The sequence below is a fragment of the Lontra canadensis genome, unplaced genomic scaffold (assembly GCF_010015895.1).
Source record: "Lontra canadensis isolate GAN:19392208 unplaced genomic scaffold, GSC_riverotter_1.0 scaffold48, whole genome shotgun sequence".
NCBI classification, from domain to species: Eukaryota; Metazoa; Chordata; class Mammalia; order Carnivora; family Mustelidae; genus Lontra; species Lontra canadensis.
Window position 1 is genome coordinate 5,740,293 of NW_022631042.1, and position 21,831 is coordinate 5,762,123.

General features: G+C 34.9%; 1 protein-coding gene across 1 annotated transcript in view; it reads left to right on the forward strand.

Moving 5' to 3' along the window:
* The window catches only part of GNAT3 (G protein subunit alpha transducin 3), a 54,207-nt gene that overhangs the window by 1,684 nt on the left and 30,692 nt on the right, over positions 1–21,831 (forward strand). The window contains exon 2 of the mRNA XM_032873257.1: positions 21,053–21,095. Coding sequence (XP_032729148.1) covers positions 21,053–21,095 — 43 coding nt within the window. The remainder of the gene's footprint in view (positions 1–21,052; positions 21,096–21,831) is intronic.

The following is a 21,831-nucleotide window of genomic DNA, read 5'->3' on the forward strand; positions in this document are numbered from 1 at the left end:
GGCAAGATCAATTATGTTTTTGAAATAAAAATCTAGACCTTTAAAAAGAGATAAAAACAAGAACTTTAATTGGTACTATGTTCCTCCTGCTTAGTTACACATAAAAGGACTTCATTTTATTTTATTTTTTAAAGATTTTATTTATTTGACGCGAAGAGAGAGAGAGTTAGAGAGCGAGAGCACAAGCAGGGGGCGCTGCAGGGGGAAAGGGAGAAGCAGGCTCCCTGCAAGGATCGGGACATGGGGTTCAATCCCAAAACCCTGGGATCATGGCCTGAGCCAAAGGCAGACACTTAACCGACTGAGCCACCCAGGCATCCACAAAAAGACTTCATTTTATTTCAGAATTGTGTATTGTTCACACAAAATACCCTCATTTTTAAAGTGCCTCCTTTCCTGTGTCTAGTTTGCTCTCAGTGGCAAAAGTGTCTCAGAGATGAACTGTGGGATTCCTAGCACTTGCTCCGCAAAGAAAAGAAAATGTTCTCTCCCTTTATGCACAAGTTCTGTGGCTCACACCTGCCCATAGCACTTGCAAGTAACCACCTAGGGGTGAGTAACTTAGAAAGATGTTGGAGCCAACTCTTGCAACTGGAAATATTTTCCCCCTCACTCCAGAGCATTCTCTGAGGCTTTCTTTGATCAAGAGTAGAAGTAATGTGGACATAGAAAAAGCTAATAAAAGATAAGAAGGAAAGCCAAACATTCTTACAAGTGCATTCAGTGTCCCACTTGTACTAAGAACAGTGGTATAAGAGTAATGATAAAACAGATTTAAAAATCCCTATTTTTGAATAAAGTTTCAAAAGACTAGACCTATTCTCAATATGCCAGTTCTTTTTAGATTAAAGTGGCTGGGTTAGATCAAGAAATGAGGGTAACTTCTAGTACCAGAGATTAAAAAAGGATCATTAGTAGCATTATTTTACCTTTTACTTTTCCCAGACAATTTCATAAATTGAGTTCCAAAGATACTACACAATATGCTTGGATTTATTTGGTTCTGAAAATATGTGTACTGACCTTATTTATACAAGTGAATCAAATTCTCAAGTCTTCCTCTCCCAGTTTATTCCAAATGTTTGTCTAAGTTTTCCCTTCTGGACTCTTGAGTTCTATGCATTATCTTTCAATTGTCAAGTTCAAAACAATAAAGTCTTATTAAAAACTCTGCTTCAATCCTCCTTTTTTTACTTTAACTCAAATTCTCTAAACAGTATCTTTTTATTTGCAATATGGCCTCATTAAGACATACAAGTGTTCAATGGAACTAACCTAAACCTTCCCATCCTCCAACTCTCAAATCCTCTCACAAATGAAATCTACTTAATCTCTCCCATCATTGAAACAGTGATTACTAATGCATGTAGGTCATGTGGGATGGACTAGTTAGGCCTTGGTAGTGATCAGATTCTGATTCTAATTCAATTTCTGAAAAGATTCAGATTGAAAAATATTTTTGACAGAATTCATTCTTTATGCTGATCCTCTTATCTAATCAACTGTAGGTGCTTAAACACATTAACACAAGTTACAAATTTAACATGTGCTGTATAGCAGATGTACCATTTTGTATTATTATGGGACATGAGGCTTCACTGAAATTAAAGAGCTATCTAATTGCTATTTTACAAATAAAGGAATACCTTGCAGACAGGTTCCCTCTTTATTATGCCTTTCAGACATTTAGTAAAATTACAGAAGAGATGCCAAATCTTTCTCCTTTGCAAAAAGCAGGCTTCTAGGAAACACTGGAGATGACTCAGACATTTCTAGCACATTTGAAAATTGCTGTAAGAATAATAATGCCATGTATCTTAAAAAAAAAAAAAAAGCCTGTAAAGATTACCCAGAAAGAGTATATTTTAATAAGAACAAATTCTAATGAATAACATGTTCTCTTTTGGAGAAGTCTTTTTTTTTCCTTTTGGAGGATTCTTAAGTTAGTTATTTCTTGAAGACTTAACTTATAAATGTTTGATTAAATTTTATTACTATCCAAAAGAAACACCTGTCATTAAATTACAGAATCAGAGTGGATCATTTCCATTCTTTCTATGTCCCTTCTCTTCATATTTTACATTAATTTCTTTTGTACTTTTGTAGATTCAGAGCTTAATGGGAAGTATAAAGAAAAATGAACTTTGTTTTTGTATTTGGAACACTGTCACATTTACTCTATAATTTTCAGTTATCATATTATAATTAGCTTTTAGCCACTGATTTCCAGCACTATCCGGTACCGTTCATCATTAATTTTCTTTTAGATCTAAACCCTTCTTTATTTATTTAATATCACAAAACTTTTTAATGGTGCCATTTGAGCTCTGTTTTAAAATATTATTGCAATCATCTGACTCTTAGGAATGTGAACTTGAACATCCAAATATAAAAGAATATCTACTTTAAATGTGTTTGTATCTACTTAGGTAATCAACATTTTCAATTTTTTCAAATGGTCCCATTTATTCAAGAAATGGATATTCTGGAAAGTATATCATTTTTCAGCATGACAGTGGGAGAATTATGATAATTTTGACACTGTTTAAAAGCTTATTACAAAATAATTGGTAAAACAAAATCTGCACAGCAGAATTGACTAAATAGGTTTATCTACCTGGAAGAGTGGAGACTATAATTCAAAACATGTAGAGTACAATGTATTTTTAAGCCATTTGAGATAAAAATAATTGATTTAATGCTTTCATTATAATGTGCTTTTTTCACATCTCTGAGTTACCTCAGGCTAGACACATAACATCAGAGAAATGGTGGATGTCAAACTGCAAAAATCCAGACAAATATGATGTATTTTTGTTGTGCAATAGATTTGCAAAACTGAAATAAATTAAATGTTCATAAACGTATACAATTTTTCTTCCTTTGTTTTCCTGTTATGTATACCTAAGAGAAAAGAAGACAGAAACTCAGGTTAAAGCAAAGTTCTTACTTTTATTCTTTTTTGAAAAGTAGGTCTTTATTTTTATTTTTTTAAAAATATCTTTAAATGTGAGTGGGAAAGTATGCAGGAAACTGGATGTGTTTCTGTCACTGGCTAGATTATGAATTCATCAAATGTAAGAAATTCTATTTTGAATTTCCATTATACCAAGAATCAATGCCTGACAATGGATGTGATCAGACAATGAGATTCCCCCGGAATAATTACTTCAGGATTAACCAATCAATTTCTTTCTGATCACTAGTGATAAGTGAACAGCATGTAAGACATATTCCTAAATGTTTTCAATTTTTTTTGTTTTATTTATTCAAATTAAAGCCACCCTTTCCTTGCTCTAATAATGTATTTTTGTTTTAAAATATTATAAAATAATTTTATGTTTCTAAAGATATCCAATCTTGTGGATGCACAAATATATTTAATGCAAATGATCAAAACTGATTTTCAGGAGAGAGAAAACAGGCAGAAAAGTCTACTTGGAGAGTTCCAATTTTATCAAAAATGCAATGAACTGTTTGCATCATAACAATATGAAAGTTCCAAAATCAAACCCAAATATTTATAATATTGTATTTATTTACCAAGATGGCAGATGGTAGTATCAAATAGCTCTCTATAATTCTCTTTTCCAACAGGCAAAAAGTGCTTAAACAAATGTTTTGCATATATTTGGTTGTTTAAGTTAATTTATCTTAAATAAGCAGTTGAACTTATACATAGACTCAAGTCTTTCACATAAAACATGCAAACCATGTATTAAGGTATTCCATATTTAGCCAAACGACGATATTTGCTAATGAGTTTAAATCCTCTGGAAAAGACTCTTGTTAACTCTGATTTATAACAGAACCTCTCTAGTAATACCACAGAACTTTTCTGTATTCACTTTTTTTTATTCAGACTCTGAATTACTGATTCGAGAGCAAGTGATACCATACCTTTAAAAACATTTATAGAAGCATGATGAGCAGCCAACAAAAAGTTATTCACTCCTCCAAACTGTTAGAGAGATAGGAGGGTAGTGAACATTTGAGAGCATAATGACTCCGTGATAGATTGCACATCAAATATACCTCCAGATAATATTTTAGACTCAAACCCAGAATCCATCTGCTTATCTAAGTTTTCTCCAAGCATTGATGTATAAATACATCAGTGTAGCCTTGAACCTATAGAAGTAGGATTGATTCAAGGTGAAACTGAGGAAAAGACCAATCAAGATTGGAAAAACAACCATTCTGTTGATTAGATCCTTATGCTTTAAAGCAGATGTCATAGCTGTCACTCCTTCCTCACTATTTTATATTCAAATAGAATAAATGTGCTACTTAGAATTGTTCCTTTTTTAAGATATCTGAAAGTTCAATCTCTGACCAGCATTTTATATTCTCTCACTCTTTGACACATGTGAGTTAGTTCGATTTCATATACCTTCCTGACCCCTTCAATTGGAATCAGCCCAATTTTAGCTGTATTCATCTGACAGCTCTGAACCATCCTGTTCCTTTAATCTGCTGCCTTAATTGGGATTCATACTCTGCACCATAGATAATTCCTCAAAATTCTCCATCCACCATTGTTCTGATATACTGAAACCAACCAATCTCCACCAAAGCAATGCTATTCAACATCTTTTCAGCCCTGAGTGCTGATCCAATTCTGACCCCCACGCATTCTCCTAATTTCTTTCATTCCCAGGTGTCGTAGAATAAAATGGCATCATTTTCTGTTTCCTGGCTGACTAATTTGTTTTTAACTTTAGCTGGGCCAATAATTATTTTACTCAGTCCTAGTTTTCTCCTAAAATCATCCAAAGGGCAACTGTTTCTGTATTCCCAATATCATTTTCATCTAGAACTCCTCCCCTCTGCCTCACCCAAGATGAACACCTGTGTACCAGATAGTGATCAATCATCATCTCCAAATCTCACTGAACTATTCCACTTTCAGTTTAAAGCTAATTTCAACCACTGTGTTATAAATTTCACCCTCTTCCATATCTTAAGAATTTTGATTTATGAATTATTTTCTCTTTTCTCTCTCTCTCTTTTTTTTTTTTTAAGTTATAGAAGTTTATTAAGTGAATTTTCAGAATTCTCTACTGGCTCCTTCCTTTTGGAACATAGATATATTTCTCTCCATTAGCCTAAAAAACATTCTTTGACTCCATAATCTCCTTGAATTTACCTTACATAGGTATCTTTTTAAACACACTTTTATACTGAAATACTTCTAGTGTTTGCTCACTGCTTCTGTTTTCTTATCCTCTACACTCTCTTTAGTTAATTGCAATCCACCTGTGTATCTTCCTCTATACTAAAATGTTCTTTCTCTCAGAGCCCTGATAACCCCCAATTCACAAAATTCAGACTTTAGTAACTTTCTCTCTTCTTTAGTCATCCTATAATGCTGCAAGACCCTCTAGTGTTTTATCCCCTCATGGCTCCCTTTACTGAAGCTTGCTTCTTCTCCCTAGTCTTAAATGGTTTCACCTATCAAGGTTTGTCCTTGGATCTTGGTTTTGCAATCTGTCCTGTCTCTTGCAGATCAAACTTAACAATCTCTTCTGGAAGAATGACACTAATATCCTTCCTTTTGCCCATGTCTTGATCCATATTTGCAAATTTCTGTGAACTGTGAACTGACTGTACCTTAGGAGACCTCAAAATTATTGTTTAGGTTTATCTCGCTGCCTACTTATCCTTAAGCTTTGTATTTTATGAGGCTCCCCATTATATTCTTTCCCATTGTATTAACTCTGTATTTCAATCTTCTTTATCTCTTTTGTGATCATTCTCTGCCCACTGCCGGTGGGCAACCTTGTGGCAAAGGTGAGTTTTACTTCTATCTCTGATAGAATGGATCTCATATTTCTCCACCACTTGCTATTGTTTTCTGTCTACGAAAACACCCCTACGAAATAGATTTTATCTTCATTTTACAGAGGAGAATCTTAAGAAAGTAAGAGAATTCAGTTTCTAAGATTACAACATAGTTGACAAGAAAACAAAGCCTTTTATTTTTATTCCTATTAGTATTAAATTTTTATTCGCATTCTAGGGTCTATGAAAACAAACACCATGTCAGGTTTTATTCTTCATTTTATTCCTATGACTTAGCACAAGAATGCATGCATGATGTACGTACAGAAGAATGACAGAATCAGAATCTAAAATATTCCTGTAAGCTGTTCATAGTGTCTAACGCATGGACATATGTTTGGAATGTGGAAAGAGAGCTAGAAAAAAGCCATTATGGCATCCCATAAAGAGCTTATTTAATTCAACTGGGATATATTGATAGGTTTTCAGAATGTAAGTGAAAATGATTATACTCTTTTTTGGGCGGGGGCAGGGAGGAGGTCCAAAACCATCCTGGCTATGCTAGGAGACAAAGATTTTATGAGAATGATTGAGGTAGGTGGGTCAACTAGAAAACTGTCACTACTTCACAAATACTTGATAAGATTGTAAATTAAAGTGGAAAGTACAAGTTTCAAAGTAAGATTTGAAGGACATCCAGAGACAAGGTCAACAAAACTTGGTAGCTGACTGCATATGGGTTTTAAATAAGAATGATTAAAGGTAGAATTGAAAATGGTGATCATTTTATTCATTGATATGTAAAAGGCAAGAGAAAGTTTAGGTTGGGGGAGATATGAAAGGAGAAATGATTTAGGACATTCAAATGGGTGATGTTTATAGCATAATGAAGGGGAGATATCTATTAAACAGATGAATATTTGGGTCTGGAAATTAGGAGGGACAACTCCAGTGAGCACTAGAGATTTGATATATTCAATCTTCTTTTTTCTCTTACCCTTACCCAATTCTCAAATGTGTATAAAATAACCATGTAATTAACCAAGACCTTTCTTTTTTTTTTTGAAACTTTAGTATACAAAAAGGTGTGTGTGTGCCTGTTCCACAATTAATGAACACTTAGACAAATCTATCATCTATGTTTCAGTTAAAATAGGCCTCTTTGGGGAAAACCACAGTTTCCCTTTTCAGCCTACAATGTATAGTAATAAGATAAGAAAGAAGACATATTTTTAAAATACTTGTCAAAATCCAAAAAGGCTCATATAATCTTTTAAATATTATATTTTTAAAACAAGTATAAAATTGGAAGTATTTAAATTTCATTAGAAAAGATAGTATATAACCACAATATTTCCCACAAATAAAACATGCTTAGTTTGCCTGATGAGGTGTTTTACAGATTTGTGATGCTTATAGTATTCTATCACAGAAATAGGAACTTAGATATACTATTGGTCACAGAAATGTATCTGACACCATAAGCGTACTGATGTGATGCACCAAAAAAACACAGTATTATATCATATTTATGCCAAAATATTTATGTTGAATCTAATCAGATAAGTACAGAATACTGGATATTATATACGAAGTTACCCTACACTTTACAAAAATGCTAATGTCATGAAAACAAATTAAAAACAATATGAAAATGGAAATATTCTGAAACTAAACAAATTTAAATAGCATAATAACTAGAGGGAATAGATAAACATTAACTGGATCTTGGATCCAAGAAATATAAAAGGCATGAAAAATATTTTTTTTGGAACAATCAGACAAACTTAAATATAGAATATATATTAGCTCACATTTTGGATTAATATTAATTTTCTCAAGCATGAAATCTTGTGTCATGATTTTATAGGAAAAAATTACCTTATTCTTATGCATTCTGAAGTGTTTATGGGTAAAGTGTCTACTTTCAGAGGTTCAGCAAAACAAAGTATATATTTTATATATATATATATATATATATATATATATATATGTAAATACATACATAACTATTTCATAGATGTACGAAAGAAAGGAAACATGACAAAACAAAAACCGGTGAAGGGTGTAAAATATAGATTCTTAAGGGAGGACAGGGAAGATGGTAGAGTAGGAGGATGCTCAGCTCACCTCCTTCCTTGGACACACTGAGATAACATGTACACATATGCAACTAACTCTGGCAATGACCTGCAGATGGGCCAAACAGACCTTCCATAGTTAATTGTAGAGAGGAGTCCACACTGGAAAAGGTAGAGACACAGCTGTGAACCAAACCCCCCAGTGAGACTACCACAAACAGGAGGGACACCACAAGTGTAGCAAAGCAAGAGGATTAAATTCCACCCTGGCACCCCAGGAACTGGGGACTCACACTGGGAGGACAAGTTTCCATAAGGTCTGGCTTTCAAAACTAGTGGGGCTTAAATTTGAGAGGTTTTATAATTCATGGAGTTTACCCTGACTACTTTAAAAATCAGTGGGCTTAACTCCAGGAAAGTCCAAAAACAATAGGAAACTGAGTCCCTGCCCTTAAAGAGCCTACCCACCACATAGTGCAAGCAGCCCCAGCAGGAACTGGCACCATTCCAAAATGATTCCTGTCTTGGAGAAAAGGGAAGATAACCCCCTACACCAGCATACCCACAATTCCTGCATCCAAGCTTCATTGCTGGCTACACAGGGAGCAAGCCTGCCACTGGGTGTGTCTGCACCCAATGCATTGCAGATGGCTGGGAAGAAAACAGGTGCAACTCAGTGACAATAGTAGGGTACATGCAGTGACACAAGAGCCACAAACCTCTGGATCATCTGGTTCTGTGACCAGGGGGACATTGTGATACAGGGCACACAAGGCCACTATTTTTGAAGACCAAGAGATATAGCTGATCACCCTATTGCATACAAGCAAACACAGAGTTAGACAAAAGGAAAGAATAAGACAAAATCACAGCAAAAAAAAAAAAAAAAAAAAGCTAAATGAAACAAAGATAAACAATATGTCTGGTAGACAATTCAAAGTAATTGTCGTGAAGATACTCAGATGACTGGATAAATTCAGTGAGGTCTTTCACAAAGATACAAAATATAAAAAAGAACCAGTCAGAGATGAAGCATTCAGTAACTGAAATTAAAAAAAAAAAAAAATACTCCAGAGGGAATCAATAGCAGATTGGAAGTTGTAGAAGAACAAATCAGCAATGTGGAAAAGAGTAATGGAAAGCAAGGAAGCTGAATAGCAAAGAGTAAAAAATGGAAATCAGTTAAGGGAACTCAGTGACATCATCAAGAGTGACAAATTCTGGGGGAGGAAACAGACATTTGGGACCAAGAATCATAGAAAGTCCCTAATAAGATTAATGCCAAGGAGGTCCATGACAAGACATTTAGTAATCAAAATAGCAAAAAATAATGATAAAGAGAGCATTTTAAAAGCAGTTAGGAGGAGTGCCTGGGTGGCTCAGTGGGTTAATCTGCTGCCTTCGGCTCAGGTCATGATCCAGGGTCCTGGGATGGAGTCCCGCATCGGGCTCTCTGCTTCGGCGGGGAGCCTGCTTCCCCCTCTCTCTCTCTGCCTGCCTCTCTGCCTACTAGTGCTCTCTGTCTGTCAAATAAATAAATAAATTTTAAAAATTAAAAAAAAAAAGCAGTTAGGAAAAAAAGAAAACTGTTATATACAAGGGCAACCCCATTAGGCTATTTGCTGATTTTTCAGCAGAAACACTGGAGACGAGAAGAGAATGGTATGATATACTCAAAGTACTGAAAGGCAAAAACCTGCAACCAAGAACACTATACCCAGCAAAGTTATCATTTGGAATAGGAGGAGAGATACAGAGCTTCCCAGAGGAACAAAGTCAGAGGAGTTCATTGCCACTAAATCAGCCTTACAAGTAATGCTAAAGGATATTTTTGAGTGGAAAGGAAAGGTCATAACTCGATGAAAATTATGAAAGAAAAATATTGCACAGGTAAAAGTAAACATACAGGAAAGGTAATGGATTAATAACTTATAAATCCCATGTGAAGGTTAACAGATACACAGAAAATTAAGGAAAAAAAAAAAAAAGGAATTCAGGGATAACATTTAAAGAAAGCCATCAAATCACAAGGAATGAGGACAAGACAAGAAAGGAACCAAGAAGAACTATAAAAACAACAGGAAAACAATGAACAAAATGGCAATAAGTACATACCTAACAATAATTATTTTAAATGTAAATGGACTAAATGTTCCAATCAAAAGATATGGGTGACCAAAGAGATTTAAAAAACAACAAAAGTCTGGGACCAGATGCTTTCAAAGGTAAATTCTACCAAACATTTAGAGTTAATATTTATTCTTCTCAACATCATCCAAAAAATACAAGAGGAAGGAAAACTTCCAAATGCCTTCTATGAGACCAGTATACTCTAATATCAAAACCAAAGACACCACACAAAAACAAAAGGGGAGGGGGAGGAAAAAGAAAAAAGAAAATGCCAGTACCTCTAATGAACTTACAAGCAAAAGTCCTAAAAAAATATTAAGTTGAATTCAACAATCCATTAAAAGAATCATTCAACACAATCAAGTGGAATTTATTTCAGGGATGCAAGGGTGGTTCAATATTCACAAAATCAATGTGATACATCACATTAATAAGAGAAAGGATAAAAAACATGATCATCTGAAAAAGCTTTTGACAAAATAATATCCAACCATGATAAGAACTTTCAACAAACAGGGAACATACTCAGTGGTGAGTAACTAAAAACTTTTCCTCTAAGATCATGAACAAGATAAAGACATCCACTTCACTACTTTTATTCAACACAGTACTAGAAGTTCTAGGTACAGCAATCAGACAAGAAAAAGAAATAAAAGACATTCAATTGGTAAGGAAGAAGTAAGACTCACTATTTGCAGGTGACATGTTACTCTGTGTATAAACCCCCAAAGGTTCCACCAAAAATATTACTAGAACTGATAAATGAATTCAGTAAATTTGCAGGATAGAAGATTAATATGCATAATCAGTTTCATTTCTATACACTAACAATGAAGTAGCAGAAAGAGAGATTTTTTTTTTTAAATACCATTTACAAATGCACCAAAAAGAATAAAATACCTAGGAATAAATTTCACCAAGGAGGTGAAAGACCTATACTCTGAAAACTATACAATATTGATGAAAAATTTTGAAGACAACACAAACCTATAGAAAGCTGTACCATGCTAATGCACTGAAAGAATGAATGCCATTAAAACGCCCATACTGCCCAAAGCAATCTACAGATTCAATACAATTTCTAGCAGAAGACAAATAGTATTTTTCACAGAACTAGAATAAATTATCCTAAAATTTGTATGAAACCGCAAAGACCCTGAATAGCAAAAGTAATTTTAAGAAAGAACAAAGCTGGAGGCATCACAATCACAGATTTCATGATATGCTATTGAGCTTTAGTATTCAAACAGTATGGCACTGGCATAAAAATGGACAAATAGATCAATGGTACAGGATAGAGAACCAAGAAATAAATGCACACCTATATGATAATTAATATCCCAAATGTATAAAGATCTTATATAACAACACCAAATCATCCTCCAATTAAAAAATACACAGAGAACCTGAACATTTTTCCAAAGACCTACAGATGGCTAACAGACATGTTAAAAGATGCTCAACATCAGTAATCATCATTCACGATGCAAATCAAAACCATAAGATGTAGGGAAATGAAAACCAAAACCATGGTGACCTATCACCTCACACCAGTCAGAAACATTTGTATAAAAAAAAGATAAGGGGTGCCTGGGTGGCTCAGTGGGCTAAAGCTTCTGTCTTCGGCTCGGGTCATGATCCTAGGGTTCTGGGATTGAGCCCCACATCAGGCACTCTGCTCAGCAGGGAGCCTGCTTCCTCCTCTCTCTCTCTCTCTGCCTGCCTCTCTGTCTACTTCTGATCTCTGTCAGATGGATAAATAAAATCTTAAAAAAAAAAAAAGTAAGAAATAACCAGTGTTGGCAAGGATGTGGAGAAGGGAACCCTCATGCCCTATTGGTGAGAATGGAAATTGGTGTAGCCACTATGGAAGACAGCTTGGAGTTTTCCCCCCAAATTAAAAGTAGTAATGTTGTATGATCCAGTAATTTCACTGCTGGATATTTATCCAAAGAAAATGAAAACACTAATTTGAAAAGACATATGCATCTGCCTATTTACTGCAACATCATTTACAAGAAGCAATATATAGAAGCAACCCAAGTGTCTAATAGATAAATGGATAAAGAAGATGTGGTAAATACAATGCACTCTTACTCAGCCATAAAAAAGAATGAAATCTTGCCATCTGCAACATGAGTGGACCTAGAGATATAATGCTAAGTGAAACAAGTCAGAGAAAGATGCATACCCTGTGATTTCACTCATACGTGAAATCTAAAAAACGAAACAAATGAACAAACAAAAAACAAACAGACTTGTAAATACAAAGAAGTGGTGGTTGCCAGAGGATGGGCGAAAGAGATAAAGAGAATTACAGACTTCCAGTTATAAACTAAGTAAGTCACAGAGATGAAAAGTACAGCATAGGGAATATAGTCAATACTATTGCAATAACATTGTATGGTGACAGATGATGATTATACCTATTTTGGTGAGCCTTTATTATATACTCAATATATACAATTGAGTAATGTACAGAATTGTTGAATCAATATGTTATATACCTGAAACTAATATAACATTGTATGTTAATTATACTTCAATTTAAAAAATAAAATAGAGGTTTTCAATGAACTGTTTTCTCAAACTTCTGCAGGTTTTAAGATTATTAGAATAAAATGGGAAAAATAAGTGTACACTGAGATATTGTTTATTATCTGGCAAAAGAAAATTATAAATTTATCTAAAAATTCAGTATGACTTTATAAGTAAATCCTACCAATTACCTCATGAACAAATCACTTAAAATTACATAAAGAAAGAAGTACTTGTTAATGCATTCTCTGACAACCTTAACAACAAAATTTAACCGACAGTTACAGGCCAATCTCCCTCCTCCGAAACATAAATACAAAGACCAAAGCCAATACTAGCAAGCTTACTCTAATAATGCATAAAGTGTTTAAAAAAAAAAAAGTGTGTATGGGGGGGTTGTTATCCCAAGAATGCATGATTAAAATAGTATTAGAACATTAATATCACTCATTAACTTACCACATTAAAAGAGAAAAATCATTATAGTTATGTTAGAAGCTAAACTAAACACAATAAACTTCTTTCATCTATTCCTGATAAAAACGCTTATCAAATAAGCTATAAAGGCAATCCCTTAACCAGACAAGCAGTATGTACAAAAACCTTCAGTGGTTGCCATAGGTAACTACCGTCAGCTCTGTGTACTACACAGCTAGCATTGTTGACTGCACTAATGGTGATTCAGGGACTTGACGCAGTTTCCTGCCCCTCACCCTTTCCTATTCAATGCTCTTACCAGGGATTTGGGTGAAGGAGGATTTTCAGCATTTCACACTCAAATAAGATTCAGAGTTTGGCAACATAAAGTGACAAATAAAGTCAAAATTCTAACTACCAGAAATGACTGGTCCAAATAAACAAAATGGAATTTAACTGAGATCTTCAACTGAGGTTTAAAAAAGATGATGTGTGTGTAGTATGTGAAAGGGGTGGTGTAGAGTAAACGTAGGAAAATCTTAACTTACTCCAAACTTAATATAGGTAAAGAATGTGATACAGGTACAGAAGAAAAAAAAAAAAAAAGAGGCGGCAAATGAATCATGGTCCGAATTAAGTGTTCTATTTAAAAACAAGCACCAAGGGCAAGGACAGCCTAGGTTGCATTCCTATCCTGCTACATCAGAGTATCAGTGTTGTTGATAAATCTCCTGATATCTACAGCACAATTTTCAATACCAGTATTTCAAACACTGTTTTTCACCCAGCTCCAAGTGGAAGGGGTTGAAATATATGTTCTACAAGAAAGGATTAAAGGAACAGGACATATTAAACTGGAAGTCTCTTAGGAAAGAGAGAGAGCATGCTTTAATTAAAAGAAAGTGTTGAGAACTCACCATACATTTAAATATGTCCTGCGTATTTCCTATCTCTGATTTAACCTGCCCAGACCCTAAGAGGTAGAAATTAATAGCCCCATTTTTTAAAAGAAAAAAACTGACTATTAAATTTGATCAAGATACCCGAAGTCAGAAATAACTGTGAGCCTGTATTTAATTCCAAAGTGCTGATCACATTTTCCTACCCTCAGTCTAGACGATTTGAAGGGTTGTCATGTGGAAGAGACAGATAATTTTGTTGTTGCTCCGTAAGAAAGAGGAAGAGTCAGTGCCACAAAATTAAGTTGGTTCCAAAGGGCTACCCTAAAAACCTTCCATGCCTGCAGGATATAAATGGATGACAAGCATAGACTGCACACCACTATCTATGACAAGTACACTGCTTTCATATTAATTCAAAATGAAGGAATTTAAAATAATTTACGTGTTCAAATCATATTGATATTGACATTACCAGAACTTATTTTAAAAAGCAACAACATTATAGCATTCACATAGGAGTCAGAAGACATAGCTTCTCTGTTTTAAGGTAGGTGTGGGACTTTGGGTGAGAATCACAATTTCTACTGGACCCATTTTTCTCATGCACAGAATGAAGAGATAGCATAGTTGGTTGATTTCTGAGGTTTTATTCTACTGCACAATTGTGTGATTTTTAAAACCACCTACAAGAAATCTTATGCAGGATAACAAGCTGAAGTGTTTATTCTTATTTTGCCTCTTTTAGCAAATGAACAATCAAGCCTAGAGTATGTTCAGCTGAAGTTCAGTTACAAGTATAGATACCATGTAGCTTTAACATTATTTTTAATATTTGCAATAAAAATATGGAATAAAATCTCTAATTCTTAGGAATAATTTATGAGTATTAAAGTATGAGGCATAAATCTAAATATTTAATTATTTGAAACATCATCCATTTCCAAGAAATAAAATTCCCTTAGTACCCCTCGACCCAGAAAATAATTTTAGTAATTACCAGTTTGGAAGGCAGAGATTATTTCGGGACACCCTCAGCCTATGTGAACATGCTGTTTTGAGGTCTATATTTGACTCTGTAACATGATCTCATCGTACAAGAATGGAATGGTTATTGTGAACTATGACCCAGAACAATTGTGAGAATGGGACTTGATCATTTATTTTGGAGGTAACTTTATAGACTTTCAGATAATAAATGAGATTTTAGAAAGATTGACTTTTCTTTAGGAATTTTCCCGTTAATGCCATAGCTGACTGTAGTGGACGTTCATATAGAAGACTAGGGTCACTACATTGAGCAAGCAACAGTCCAGATATCCTTTGTAAAGTATTCCAAAGAAAATACTCATATTTCATATGTAGTTCCATTAAAAAAACCCACATACTGTTTTTTAGACATGACTGATTATTCTGCTTACCCAAGAAAGGTCATCAATGATCGTTTTATTATAAGATACCCTCTAGACTCAGAAATAATTTTGGAAACATGCCAGATCTTAGTGCCGTGTGATTACCAATTAAATATAATAGTCAGAAATGAGTTCCTTTTCTCAGTCTCATATTTTCTCCGAAGTTTTTTTTTCCCAGTATTTCCATTCTGATTGAACAAAATGTAACACTAAATACACATGGCATGAATAAATAAGAGAGTCCCTATTGGGCCCATTGGCTTTCTGCCCACATCCCTATGACCCTGTAGTTTTCCATATAGCAAAAAGACTATATAGCAAATTATTTATAAATATAAATATAAATATGGAGAGATATTCTCCAAATCTGTCACCTACAGAGGATGATGCTATAATTTCTTATGTCCACATCTACCATTAGAGAACATAAAACAAAACTACCAGAAACAGTTTTATAATCTTGCCAGATAACTTTTTTATTTTTCCAAAGTGATGCACAGCCTGAAGCAAAATAACAAATTTTCTAAAGCTGGCAAACCAAGATAGTGTACAAAGCTCATTGATTTTCTCTTACCACTGTTGCAAACAAGCTATGCTCAGCCATGCAAAATAATATAGCCAGTTGTCTTCTGAAGATAGGTGAGGTGAAATTTTTTATTTTTTTAAAAGATTTATTTATGTGACAGAGAGAGAGGGATCACAAGTAGGCAGAGAGGCAGGCAGGGCAGGGAGGTGAGGAAGCAGGCTCCCCGCCGAGCAGAGAGCAGGATGCGGGGCTTGATCCTAGGACCCTGAGATCATTACCTGAGCTGAAGGCAGAGGCTTAACCCACTGAGCCACCCAGGCACCCCAAGAGGTGATTTTTTTAAAGATTGATTAATTAATTAATTTATTTGACACAGAAATCACAAGTAGGCAGAGAGGCAGGTAAAGTGAGAGGAAGGGAAGCAGGCTCCCTGCTGAACAGAGAGCCCGATGTGGGGCTCGATCCCAGGATCTTGGGATCATGACCTGAGCTGAAGGCAGAGGCTTTAACCTACTGAGCCACCAGGCGCCCCCAAGAGGTGATTTTTTTAAAGATTTTATTTATTTATTTGACAGAGATCACAAGTAGGCAGAGAGGCAGGCAGAGAGGGGGCGGGGGGCAGCAGGCTTCCTGCTGAGCAGAGAGCCCGATGTGGGGCTGGATCCCAGGACCCTGGGATCATGACCTGAGCTGAAGGCAGAGGTTTTAACCCACTAAGCCACCCAGGTACCCCCAAGAGGTGATATTTTAATGTGATTTTTATTTGATCCTCAAAAATTCTACTCTTGGACATAGCAGTTTCTAGTAAATGAGATGGTTTTGCCCCATCTGTCAGTTCATGTTTGATTCCATCTTAGAAAGTCTACAAAGAAATATTAGCAAATTCATGTCGTTGATTTTGCATTTATCAAATTTTATGCTGTGTGGTGTGGACCACACCAATATAAAGCCATAAGGAGAAGTATGCTGGAGGCTTCCCCAAGAGGTACCTATTTATCCCCACCAGGCAATAAAATTCCATTTCCCATAACTTTGCCACTGATACCCTTACTATATAAGGTGAGCAGCTGTTTCAGATAAAACTAGATACAGTTAGATAGGCTGAGACAATACAAATTCACTGTGAAGTAGAATTAAATTTAGGTGTCACTACAGCTTAAGAAAATAGTGCCAATCAGACAGAAATGTTGCAATGTGAAAAATATACAAGACACAGGGCAAAATTTTATTTCCGAACTATGAATTTACAGAATTCATTTATTCCATTGAAATTCTATGATTAGGCACTCTTCTAGGTGCTTTAGATCCATCAGGGAACAAAACAAAGACCCCCGCCCTAGTGCAGTTGACCTCACAGCATTGGAAGACAGATAAGAAAAATTAAAAACAGCATGTGAGTAATTTTTAAGTTTGTAGAATAAGGTAAGTGATACGAAAAAGCAGAATAAGGAAAACAGAATAAAGTGGATGATAGTGGAAGTTAAAAACTGAAACAGGGTAGTCAGGGTCCTCCAATTTAATACATATCTTGATATAAATTTAAATAAAATTCTGAGATTGAGGGTTACAAAAAGTCATACTACTTTTGCTTACATAAAAACAGAGGTAAAACAAGGCAGTTGACTGCCATGCTGGTAAGGGATATACGTTTATTAGTTTTCCTGCATTTTGACTTTTCCTGGGAAATTTTAAAACTGCCTTAGCTGTGCTACTTTGAAATCTGTCCAAAATTAACAGGCACGTTGAGACTTCGAAGATGTCCCGTGACCCAGTTTATGGAGCTGCCAGTAACCTATGACGCCCCTTGCTTCTCTTAAAGATACAGAAATTAGGATAAGAAGACCAAAATATTCGACTCTTTGGTATTTTAGTTCAGGTCTTTGGTCAATACCATATTTTAACATCATATTTGCATGGATAAGGGTTAGTTGTAACCCAAGGATACATTCTAAAAAAATACAATTTCATATCAATTACAAAATACTGAATTTCCCCCAATACCTTCCAGATTTATAGGTGATTGTATCTTAATAATTTTATGAACAAATATGTATTATCAGGCTTGGCCAACTCATGGTGACTCTGGTCTTCTCCTATCTATAAAATCAGAACATTCAAAGTTCAAGTGGTTGCTCCTTCCCTACCTCCTCCTTCACATAAAGATAAATACATAGATATTTATCCCACAGATAAATGCACTAAAGATAGATATTTATCACATAAGTGTGCTAAAAAGCATATCTTTATATCCCATTTATACTCCATACAATATGCCCTACATATTGCAGTAATTTTAACTAAATTCTCCCATCATTTTCTCTCAGAAGTCATATCCATTTTTAGACTCTTCATATGGCAGCCATCCTCACATTAGTCATCATTTTAATCAACACTCTTATATAAAAGTCTTGAGTCCCACTGCCTGCATTCACCCTACTGTTTAAAATATAATTATAAAAACATAAGATCCTACTTTATAAAGCACACACATATTAATGATATTATGGTACTATTAGACCTTAAAAATTGGTGAAATGGATAATGACCTACAATGTTAATGTTCTAAGTTGGTGATGGTGTTTGTTTTTTAAACAAGATCATTGAGATAAAATCTACATATAATAAGTTACAAATATGGAAAGGGTACAACTTGTGGAGTTTTTATAGACATACACAACTATGACATCATTATTACCATAATTAAAGATGTGGAACATTTTCATCACCCCCCAATTTTCCTCACAACCTTTACAATCCTTGCCTTTCTCCTCTCCCACGAGCAGGAAGAAACTAGTCTGCATTCTCACTATGCTTTGGTTTTACTCTCTAGAGTTTTATATAAGTGAAACAAATATACTAGGGACTATATGAGGTAAATAAACTTTTTGTCTTCTTTCCCTCAGCATAACTATTTTAAGTTTATTTATGTTGTTGCATGAGCCAATAGTGTGTTCCTTTTCACTGCTTGTAGCATTTCATTATAAAGATGGGCTACATTTTGTTCATCATCCCCGATAACGGACATTTGGGTATTACTGCTCTAGGGTTATCAAACAAAGTTGTTATGGACATTCATGTCCAAATCCCTGTGAGGATGTATATTTTCATTTATTTGGAGTAAATGCCTAAGAGTGCAATGACTGGATCATATGACAGGTTTATGTTTAACATCTTAGGAGTTGCCGGCTGTATTCCGAAGTGGCTATACTATGTGGTTTTCTATCAGCAGTGTTAAGAGCCTTCCAGTTGCTCCACGTCCTTGTCGGTACTTGGTATTGTGAATCTTTTAAATTTTACCCAAATTTACTGGATATGTAATGCCATCTCTTTATGGCGCCATTTGTACTTCCTTGATTACTAGTGATATTGGGCATCTTTTCATAAGATTATCCGTCATATATCTTTTTTTGAGAAATGTCAGTTCAGGTTTTTTCCTAATTTTTATTGGATTTTTAGGTCTTCTCATTATGAATTTACAGTAATTTTTATAAAACTGGGCACCTGTCCTTTGCCTGACATATATGCTGTGAATGTTTCCTCCCAGTTAGTGGTTTGTCATCTCATTTTCTTGATACTGTCTTTTGGAGAGCAAATATTTTTAACAATGATCAAGACCAATTTATCAATTTTCAACTTTTTGTTGTTTTGGGGTTTTTTTAATGTCTTATCTAAGGACATTTTGACTACTTCAAGTTTGAAAAGATTTTTTCATCTACATATTGCTCTAGAACTTTTAAGAGTTTCATTATATACAAAAACACATACATGTTTATGAATCAATTCAATTAATTTTGGCCTATTGTCATATAAAAGTCAGTGTTGTTTTGCCACATGGACACACAGTTGCTCCAGCATCATTCATCTGGTACATGTAGGGTATCTTGACACTCTTCTCTTTACAAAACACCACAGAATTTCTTTCATTCTTGGGTTCTTAAGTACATTGCTCTGTTTTATTTTGCATGGTAGTTGGCAGATAAGTTCATGCTTATTGTGTCATTACAGTCTTCTAATAAATCTTGTGAAGTAAATTTCTTAGCTTATAGGTAAGGAAATTAAGGCACTAACGAATTTACCAAAGCTATCGCAGCTACACACAAACACACATGTGTGCACATATGGGGACAGAGCCAAACCCTCAAACTTAGGTCACTTCATTTCAGTACTTCTTGGGTTCCGTTTCCCAAGTCAACACTCATATTAATGGCAAAGGACACTCCAGAAATATGCTCTAAAGGCCTTAAGACATAGCTGGAAATAATCAAATTTTTTCATCAAAGTTTCCCTTTATATTTTAAAAATCATGTGAATTTTGGGGTACCTGGGTAGTTCATTTGGTTAAGCAGTTGCCTTTGGCTCAGGTCATGATTCTGGGTTCCTGGGATCTACCCCTGCATCAGGCTCCCTGCTCAGCAGGAAGTTTGCTTCTCCTTCCCCCTCCGCCCCTTCCCCCTGCTCATTCTCTAATAAATAAAATCTTTTTAAAAAATCACGTGATTTTCGCATCTCTTTATACAATGTTTGCCAAACATACCAAAATAAAGTTGTATATCGTATATCATCAACTAAAATAAATGTTCTAGGTAAATGCAACTGGTTCTCTATGTTCTCACTGCCACCCGTGTTCCTTCCCATGGAGTGTGTAATCCATTTTCAGATACTCCTACATCATTGTTATCTGCAGGCTCTTTAGGTTTGCTTAGTGTTGTGTTATTAACTTTCCTTTATTTAAGCAAAATACAACTATGTATGAAGATAAACACAATAATAAAGACAAAAGTCCATTCTTCAATTAGGATAGGCTTCAAAGAGTTCTGGAAATAAAAGACAATCATCTAGTGTTCTTTCTTTACTGCTATTTAATCAAACATGATATATGACGAGACATTCTGGAGACATTTTCTAGAGACTGCAAAGTTGGGACCACTTTTCTTGGGGTGCAAACCCAGGGGTTAGAGCTTTCCAAATTATGTTCAAATGCAATAATTTTATTTCCCTGAGAATATACATTTCTTGTTTTAGAAGACACCCTTTACCTTGAAGCCAGACCTACAGCTGGATTTAACATCAATATAGAGAGGTTTTATTTTCTTCTGCCGTCATGGAAAGTAGGCAGCTTTCAAGACTTGACGGAGATTATTTTCCTTCTTTATATAGGAGTGCTATCTGGTCAAGATTTACCCACGAGAAAATGACAACCCCAGGTTTTAGTATCTATATGAATTTAGCGTAGCAATTGATAACACTCCCCTCTTCTCGTTTCAGGTGCGGGAGAATCTGGAAAAAGTACAATCGTTAAACAAATGAAGTAGGTATAAACTATTTTATATGTTTGATATTTGAAGGCTGTCTGTGTACTTGACCAGTCTGAAAAGAAATACTTTGGGAAAATCTGACAGATGGTCTGTACATGTAGTTACTGGCAGAGCTGTCTCATTTGCCGGGTGAGCCTCTCTCCTATCCTTTTGCAGGGAGCGTAACTGATGTGTGATATTGTAATTTCCATTTTTCTTTTAAATTCTGCCTCTCAACAAGATGCATACTCTAAGCAGTCATGTTTTAAATATATTCATCTGGGCATAATCTAGGGCTTCGGTATTGTGGGTATAAGCCATCAACATTTCAAAATATGTCCATCAATGACCCATTTGAATTTAGGAGGAAATGGTATTTTAAACCTAATTGACAAATTTTTGCCTGCCTGGGAATAAAGTGCTTATTTAAAGTTATTACTAACACGGATTTCAATTTATCTTTGTACTTCTCTTCTCTATTTTTTTTCTTTGTATAATGAAATAAATAGACGTGGATTTCTTAATGAGACAACAAACACAAAAACTCTAAAATTCAAGAATATAATGTCTAAACGAATAAAATTTACATTGGTAAGTGGAAGGGATTATGTAAAGCCCTTTAAGTGATGTAAAGCCTTGTAAGTGAAGGCTCCATCACTGCTGGAGAATTCTGAAGGACAACTCTTGCCATAGGAGAAGAAGAGAGTCCTTTTTTTTTGGCTTATTTTTTGTTCCGTGTTGGAGGATCTT